This window comes from Camelina sativa, chromosome 11 (assembly GCF_000633955.1).
Source record: "Camelina sativa cultivar DH55 chromosome 11, Cs, whole genome shotgun sequence".
Classification (NCBI taxonomy): Eukaryota; Viridiplantae; Streptophyta; class Magnoliopsida; order Brassicales; family Brassicaceae; genus Camelina; species Camelina sativa.
The window spans coordinates 25,418,587-25,427,903 of NC_025695.1; the positions used below are offsets into that span (position 1 = coordinate 25,418,587).

Genomic DNA, 9,317 nt, shown 5'->3' on the forward strand with positions numbered 1-9,317 from the left:
TAATGGTGATAGAATCAAGGATTGGCTGTTCCAGATCGAAAAGTTCTTCTTAATTGATAATACTCCGGATGAATTCAAAGTTAGTCTTGCTTCAATGAATTTAGATGCTCTAGCTGCTACTTGTCACCAATCCATCTCACAATCAGTTTTGTGTAAGCATGTTAGGTGTAATTGGGGGCTTTACAAACATTGTTACAAGGATACTATTATAAGATAGTGGATGCTATTGCAGAGCTGAAACAGTTGCAGGAAACAGAAGGAATTAAGGAGTATCATAAAAAATTTGATTTGATTAGCGACAAAGTGACATTATCTGAAGATTAATTGGTTGATATTTACTTAGCAGGGCTGAGCACTGATATTCAGCTGAATATTAGAATGTTTCAACCCAAGTCTATTCAACAATGCTTATTGGTGGGAAGATTGTATGAGAAAGCTCAAGCTTATTGGAAAAAAGTTCAATATAAAGGGGTTTTATCATCCAAACCAGAGCCTGTTCATAAAACAGTTCTTATTCCTACTATAGAGAAACCTATGGATACTATAGCTCAGCCTCACAATAAAGCTTGTGGTGAATAAGAAGAAGTTCAGGTGGAGAAGGTAGCATGGGAAGAAACCGGAGTTATAGCTCATGTTTCGGTTAATGCAATTTCAAGAGTTTATGATCGCCGAACAGTGAGAGTGAAGGGTTCTTATGGGAAGCAAGTGTTGTATATACTCATTGATTCCACACAACTTTATGGATCCTAAGGTAGCTGAGCAGTTGAACTGTGTTTTAAAACCTGAAAGTATGGCTCGAGTTTCAGTAAGTGATGGGAGAATGTTAAAGGTTGATGCTGAAATTGATAAGTTTCAATGGGAATTTAGAGGTACACAATTTCAGACTGATCATATGGTAATTCCCTTAGGTGGGTGTGATATGGTGTTAGGTAAGCAGTGGTTGGAGACATTGGGGCCAATAACTTGTGATTTTGAGAAGTTAGTGATGCAGTTTCATATAGGACATAAGAAAATTCTTCTTCATGGTATTAGGCAAGGTTCTGTTAGAGACATGAAGGCCATAAAGCTTAATAAGCTAAGGGAAGATCCACTTTCCATGATAGGTGTTCATGAAGTTTCTGGGGAAGAACTGATATTAGAGTGCTCTTTGGTAGAGAAGGAGATTAAGAAGGACTTGGTAGAAGTTAATGTTACTAAGTCTAGTAATGATAATCCAGTCTCGGGTGCTAGAGAAGTGCTTGAATTTAACATAGAAGAGTGTGAAACAGATTCAGGGACTGAACATAATCCGTTGATTCAAGAACAAGCAGAGATTCACTCCACATACAGAGAAGGTGTCTCACAACCTCCGGATGTTTTTTCAACCCTTGAAGACTGTGATCAAGTCGATGCAACAATGAATCAAATGTTCTCATCAGTTGGATTACAATCTCGTTATGGAAACGTTGAGGTTTTCCATGCCTTGGCTTTTGGCATTCATATGGGGTTTGATCATTATAAGGAAATGTTGCATGTCTTCGTTGGTGCTGTTGTGAATGTGTTGTTTCAGCATTACCCTGATCGCTTTCTTTGATTACATAGTAAGGAAAAGCAAAACAAATGTTGCAAGTCTTGGATGTTCAAATTCAAGATGGATTCTAAGCTTGCAAAAACTAGCCACGTAAAGTGTCACAACGAATATTGTCTTTGCACACAAATCGGAGGATTCAAGAAGCAGAGAAAACTTCTTCTGCTTTCTCCTTGTCCTAGTTTCGTATGGCGAGAAGTGATAGGTGTACATGAAGTTCCTGCAGAAGAACTGTTATTAGTTTCTTTGGAAGGTAAACCTCAATCTGACCAAGCGATTTCTGAAGAAGAACAAATGGTTCAGCAAGGGCCTTCTGTTGGTGGGAAGAAACTGTTGCTAATGTTGTTAAAGGATTTTGATTCACCTATGGTCATTAAGGATCAGCAACCTGTTGTGGAAAAAGCTTTGAGTCCACTCTTTGATGATTTCTATTCGGTAGTGGCTAACCTTTGTGAGCGGTCAACATGTGTCAAGCCTTATAAGTGGAAGCAACGATTATCTCCAAAGTCTTGGATATTTAAATATAAATTGGGAAAGGAGTGGAAGAAGAGATTGAACATTTCGTTTCAATGTTCTATACTGATAATTGCAGTTGGTTACAGATCAGCCTTAGCGAGATTCTTCTGCTTTATACGAAAGTTTCAAGCCAATAAACCTTGTGGTCAAGGTTTTCTAAAGAGGGAGGATTTGATACAGGAAAAGAGATAAGAAGAGTAGCACGTGTGGCACGTGAGAGGGAGAGGAGTTGTTGGACACATGGGAGAAGTTTATTGGCCGTTAAGGTTGAGAGAAGAAGAACTAGATCGGGAGCTGAAGTTATATAAGAGAAGAGGGAATAAATTAAAGGAATAACCAGAAAAATATTGAAAAGTGTAATCATCTCCTTCTTCAATTCTCTCTGAAATCTCTTAGGGTTTGTTGTTTCATTGTTGTTAGAGCTGATTCTTCTTCTAAGCTCTATCACATGAAATTTTGGATTCTCATTTCATGAACGACGATTCAATTAGGTGTTTGTAATTTTCATTTCAGTTGAGTTACAGTTTCTCTGTAACATTTGTATTGGTATGTATCATTCATTCATCAATTTGATTGCTTTTTTTGGTTCTTTGGTTGTTTTTTAGAGTAAATCAGATACTGCTTTGATATCTCCTCTTAACTGGCCCATGACTCCAACAACACCTTCTTCTCACCGTAGAAGGTTGTCCAGAAGTTGCAGCAGATCGTCAAAGGTTTGTTACATCATGACCCATATTCTCAATTCTCTTTAATTGCCATAAAGCTTGCTACTTTTGGTTGATGAGGAATAAAAAGACTTGACTTTTTGTGGTTCATGGGTCTGTCCTGTTCTGCTTTCTATCTTCTCTGTTCTCCAGTATTGGATAAGTTCTTGTCCTCCTTTGCTAGATATGTGAATTGGCAATGTTATGAAAAAACTCAGATCTTTCAGCCTTATTGTGTGTAGTTAGTTGTTACTAAGAAGGTCATGACGTCATGTTGTCTATTTGGTAGTTCTAGGTTTGTTTAAGTAGAAAATAGTGATGTATCTTTTTGTTGTTGCTCTAAAACATATGTTCTGAATAATGGGAATAACATAGGTCTACCAAACAAGTCATACATAGGTCATGTATCCAGGTTATGAGTTTAAAGACCAAGTCACATGGACAAGGATGTCTTTCTCATCTTTGTTTTGGTATTACACTGTGAATAACTCGGTTTGAGTATTCATTGGAGTTGTAATATGTTCTCTATAATGGTATATATAGATGATCTCAAGGTGTGGTATGAGATTTTTTCTTAGTGTGGGACCTGTGGGTATCTGGGGATTTACTAAGGCGTTGTTTGTAACATGTGTAATGGTCAAAATCAGTATATGCCTTTAGTTTTGTCTTTTGTGGCAATAACTACATCTAAACATTTTTCTCTTGTTAGTGCTTCGGTATACTCATCTTGATAACCTGTGTTTTCTTAATTCTAGGTGCAAGAGTTGTTGATGGGCTTGCAGGAGCTTACACCTGCAGCTACTGATGTTAGTTGGTACATTCTTCGTGAAAACCAGGATAACCTGGGTCCATATACCTTCTCTGAGCTATGTGGTAAGTCGTTGATGTGAATAGATTCCTTGTTGTATTAAGGTTTATAGCATCTACAGCAGGAAAATTCTTCAGCATTGCTAAAAAAAAAAAAAAAATTAATATTTAACTAATGAGAAATGTACAAGTGTAGAAATAAACTGAGCAACGATTTTACTCTAAGCACTTTCAACAACGTTTTCTCTCCTTCTCTCTTCTTTTTACATTATTTTATTAATTTTTAATAAAAAGAATTTGGGGAAGTAACCACCAGTGGAGATGACCTTAGACAGACATCCATAAAATGATTATGTGAAACAAACAGCTGGGTTAGAGACAAATTGGATCTATTGGTGTTTTCTTATCATTGTATTAGATGTCCAACTATGTTGACATTGTATGTAGTATGTACCGTAAAATCAAATATGAGATGTTTTTCTCAAATTTCTACTCAACAATTAATTGATAAGTTTGGTTTCAAGATTGTTGTCCAAATTTCGCCTCAACAAGTAATAATCACTTATGTTGTATTTGTATTTTGATTTAGTAAAATATGTTTTATATTTCCAAATTATGTAAAATATTTTTGTTTTATTTTTAATGTAATATGAGTAACTGAAATAATTGTTTTATTATTTTTGGATTATTTAATAATTTATTAAAATTTCATAAATAATAAACAAAAATTATTATTTTAATGAATAAGCAATTTTGATAGAGATTCTTTAGTGGAAAAGTGATTTTGTTTAAAATTTATAGTGGGTTGAATATTAATTTTATAATTAATTTATTATCAGTGGAGATGGTCTAAGTCCCTCCCAAACTCATGTATGAGGTTCACAAACGAGCTTCAAACCCCACTTATCAGAAACCAAGACACCAAACCTATTTAAATAAATAAATAAATGTGAAATAGATATCCAATGAAATAAGTAAAAAGCTTAAAATATAAATTTTTACTAGACTATAGAAAACTAAAACTTGCGTACAAGGAACATTTTTCATTAAATTATATAGAGTTCGACGTGTTTGTTTAAATTAATCGTGAAAAATCTTCGAAGTGCTTTTGTTCTGTCTCTGATAATGTTTAATACTAATTAGTATCTTCTTGGCGGCACATAAATCTTAATATCCCCGATCGACATAGCCATGTTGATTTAAAATCTTCAATTTTACATTTTCGTTGATTTAAAGCACAAAGTTTGTGTTTGGAGGAAAAAAACAACAATTGTTTGTTGACTTACAAATAAGTTGTTAATTTTTGTTGATTTAGTCTTTTGAGGCACAACGTTAAGTGGCTAAACGGATAAATTAAACAGGATTAATTATCCGTTAACGAGATCTGTTAATAGTAAAATGATGCTGTTTATAATACCCTAAAATCCCAAAATTGAGAAATCGATTCTCAATTTCCCCAATTCACAAACCATAATCGATCTCAGTTTATCTTTTCTTCTTCAGTTTCTCTTTTCTTCTTCGATTTCTCTCTTTTTCTTCGAGTTGTGGAGATGAGTTCTAGCTCAGAGACATCGGTGGTAGCTTCGTTCGACCGTGGAGTGCCATCAAAGTGTGTTTGTGGTGCCAGTGTAATGATCTTTACATCGAGAAGTGAAAAGAATCCTGGTCGACCGTTCTTCCGATGTATAACAAAAAGAGATCCAAGCTCGTGGACAAACAAAAGCGATGTAAGCAGTCACTGTTTTGTTCAATGTTGATTATCTATGCAATGGTAAGTAATGGTTTTTGTTTTTGCAACAAGGTAACTTGTTTAATTGGGTCGAGGATGCTGTGTATGAGGAAGTTCAAGATGCATTACCGAAACTAGGACTTATGGCCAATGAGATTGTGAAAACAAAATCCAAGGTTAATGAGTTGATGCTTTACAAGACTTGAAGGAAGAAGCATTGTGGAGCAAAATGGAAATCCGCAAGTCTAAAAAGTTGTTGAACGTGTGTTTTGTTTATCTTTGTTTTTTCTCAATTGGCATTGCTTACCTAGTGGTTGTTAAAGCAAAGCAAACAAACTTTGGTTCGTTTGCTCTTGGTTATTAGTGTGTGTGTTTGTATGTTTGGTACTGATGACAAACAAGGATGTTGGTTTGTAATCTTGGTATGTTGGTGAATGGAATTCTTAAGTCTTAAATATTAAAGTAGGCAACAAAAGAGAACAAATTCATGTTAGACTGCAACATACATCAAAGGCAGGTGGCCATTATCTTCGTCTTCACTTTCTGACAAAGGATCTGGAATCTTCTCGTCATCGAAGATATCATCTCCACTATCGTTATCAGTCTCGTCTTTCACTACAAGAAAACAATCGATTTGCGATGAAAGAATACATCGCAAGTGCCTCGCAAATAGACAATCGCTAGGGATTTGCGAGATTCTACGATTCCTCAAAAATCGCGTCTCGCAAATCGACCAACACCGCAAATCCCTCGCAAATTTTGCGAAGATATTTTTTTGGTCGCAAATCCGACGCAATTTGCGATGGCATTTATTCCTCAAAAATCTCACGCATATTGCTAGAGATAATTTTACTCGCAAATCTCAAGAGAATTGCGAGTGAGCCTATTCATAGCAAAATTGTTGCAAGACACGACGTAGTACATCCACTGCAACTTTTTCGACTGCTTTGCGACGTCAGTTTAAATTTGCATGTTTCGATTATGTATCATATAATTGTGTTTAATTTACATTGTACAATTTAAAATTTGTTGGAGAATAATAAAATATAATCGAATTGAAAAATAAAATTAAGATTAAAATAAAATTCAAATATTACAAAACAAAAAAATGTTAACAGATAGTATTTGTCCCTTCAGGGACATCCGATAAACAACAAGAGAGTTTTTAAAATAATTGAGAGAGAGAGGTCACATTTCTGATCCCTGTGTGGCTTCCAGCTACTGTTTCACCGGTGTTGCTCTCTGGTTCGACTTCTTGGTTTCTGCTTGGTGGGTTGGTTATCGGGTGCCCAAACTTAGCAGCAAAGTCCGAATCCTTTTCAGCGAGATACTCAAAGTATGCATCATAGTTATGCTTTCTCTCTGCACTTTGTTGGATTTAAGTCTCCTGAGTTTGAATGCATTCCTCAGCGGCAGCTAGCTTTTGAGCCAAAATAACTGGATCATTAGCCGGAGACATAGGCGGTGGACCGCTACTACTAGAGGATGCTTTGAACTGCAATGAACCAACCCCAAAAAATCCTATTTTTATTCTTCGGAGCAACCTAACAACAAAACAACAATACAACAATGAACTTGTAAGTTCCATGGAAATCAAAGTAAGACAAACACCAAACTCAAAGAAAGAAAATGACAACGAATTATACACCACTTGAACAGATGAATTTTGCATCCACAAGACATTTAAAGTATTGAAAAAAGACAAGTATTTAATACTTACCGATGTGTAAATTTTATTTTTGACATGGATGAGCACACCACCAGAACCATTGCTCTCTCCATTATCCCCCGTACAAAGCGAATATTCCAACTCTTGAATCTTGGGCGACACCTCATTGAACAGAGACTCAGACTTTTCATCCGTAAATGACCCATGAGGCTTTTGATGAGTCTCTTCTAGGATGCATACAAAATCAGGAGTTAACTCACCAGTTAGCTCAGACTGAAAAGAGAAAAAGAGAGATGATTAGTCAACTATTAATTATCAGTCAATGCTGCTGAAAAAGAAAGCGTAAAACACTTACATGTTTTCGAACACGAGCTTTAAAAGATGTTTGGCCTGAGTGATGCTTATATATGCCGGTGCCATCAGGATCCTGATAACGAGCATTGCGGCTGGTGGTACTCTTGACTTCTGATTTGGGATCAAGCCAATATTTAACAAGACCACCCCATACCTGAGGATCAATCCACCGTGGCTTTACCACATCACCTTTGTGTTTCCACTTTAACTTCCATCTAGACACTTGACCACACATCCTGTCCTTAAGCTTGTCTTCAAACTCCTTCCTAAACCCTATCATTTATGGACCAGTCCCAATTATATATTTGCTAACGAAAAAAAAATTAAGTTAATATATGTTTTAAAACGACAAACATATACAAACGGATTTGGTAACAGAGGAATTCTTACTGCAAAGGATTCATACCAATCGTCTACCACTTTAGTCGGCGTCTGTGTCCAATTAGCATGAGGCTCTTTGAAATCTCTTTCAAAGATGCTTCGTACAGTAGCGACAACAGAGGAATCTTGGTCAAACCTTCAAAAAATATACAACATGAATAAGCTATCAGATTTCAAGATGATCCGGTTTCAATCAAACTCCTAATTGAATAAACTATCAAACAAAATGAACAAGCTATCAGATTTCAAGATGATTCAGTTTCAATCAAACTAACAACTTGAATAAACTATGCTTCGAATGAGGAATGTTTATGATTCTTACCAGAGAGTTCCTGGAGGTCGATGCGGATCAAGCTTCGGTAAACCTCCACACCCAGGACTATCGAGTAACTCTTCCAGTGTAAGATTGTTGAGACGTGTAGAAGCTCCTGTAGAAGACGAAGGAGCGGGTGGAGACGCCTCTAGATGCTCCCCAGATCCAAGATTCTGATTAGAGGGTGAAGGAGAAGGAATATGAAAAGACGGCATCTGAGGTACTGGTTGTAAGGTTGAACGCGAGAATTAGAACTGGTGGGAGCAGGTAAACCTTGATCAGACAGGAACCTTGTGTAATCGTTAGCATTGAACATCTATAAGGAAAACAAAATCAATTTAATCAGATCTAAGAGAGATTATAAACAATTGAAATAGAAAAACAAAGAGAGATTAGGGTTAATACCTTGACTGAGAAGAGCGGCAAAGATGGAGAAGACAAAGCTGATTAGGGCTCGGGTTTGACGGAGAAGACGAAAAAGAAAGTGGGAGATTAGGGTTTGACTTAGACAGAGCCGGAGATGGAGAAGACAAAGAAGACACCGGAGACAGAGAAGACAAAGAAGACACCAGAGACAGAGATTAGGGTTAGCCGGAGAATATTAGGGTTTGACGAGATGATTAGGGTTAGCCGGAGAAGATTAGGATTTGATGGAGAAGACTAGGGATTGACGGAGAAGATTAGGGTTAGCTGGAGAAGAATAGGGATTGACGGAGAAGATTAGGGTTAGCGGGAGAAGATTAGGGTTAGTCGGAGAAGCTTAGGGGTTGACAGAGGCTACGGTTTGAGAGGATTTGAGAGAGGCTAGGGTTTGAGAGGAAGAGTTTGAGCTTCACTCAAACCAGCTCGATTGTACATATAAATATTTTTTGGCCTCGTAAATCCCTCACAGGCGTTGCGATGGAATAACTAGGATCCCTCGCAAACCAGTTGCAACAACAGACAAATTGACCAATTAGAATACAACAATTTTGCGAGGGATTAACGTGGAATAATCGCACATCCCTAGCAAAACCAGTCCCAACAACCGACAAATTGACCAATTAAAATACATCAACTTTGCAAGGGATTTGTGTGGAGCAATCGCAAAACACTCTTAAATCCCTCGCACATTTGCGATTGATCTGCAAGGCCCAATAAGAAATTCATCGCAAATCCCTCGCATCCTTATACTTTAAATCAAATTCAGGATGTTCACAGGAAACTTTATTTCATATTTAAACCTAAACCCTAAAACCTACACCCTAAACCCTAAACCTTAAACCCCTAATATATAT

General features: G+C 36.7%; 1 protein-coding gene across 3 annotated transcripts; it reads left to right on the forward strand.

Moving 5' to 3' along the window:
• On the forward strand, positions 2,261-5,752 carry LOC104724220. 3 transcript variants are annotated; one of them, XM_010442677.2, is made up of 5 exons: positions 2,261-2,595; positions 2,689-2,796; positions 3,543-3,660; positions 5,098-5,321; positions 5,396-5,752. In XM_010442677.2, the coding sequence occupies exons 2-5, from the start codon at positions 2,731-2,733 to the stop codon at positions 5,459-5,461; spliced, it is 474 nt and encodes a 157-aa protein (XP_010440979.1). In that variant the 5' UTR covers positions 2,261-2,595; positions 2,689-2,730; the 3' UTR covers positions 5,462-5,752. The 3 variants fall into 3 exon arrangements, with proteins under 3 accessions (XP_010440979.1, XP_010440978.1, XP_010440980.1); XM_010442676.2 differs by having other exon boundaries at positions 2,261-2,574; XM_010442678.2 differs by having other exon boundaries at positions 2,261-2,439.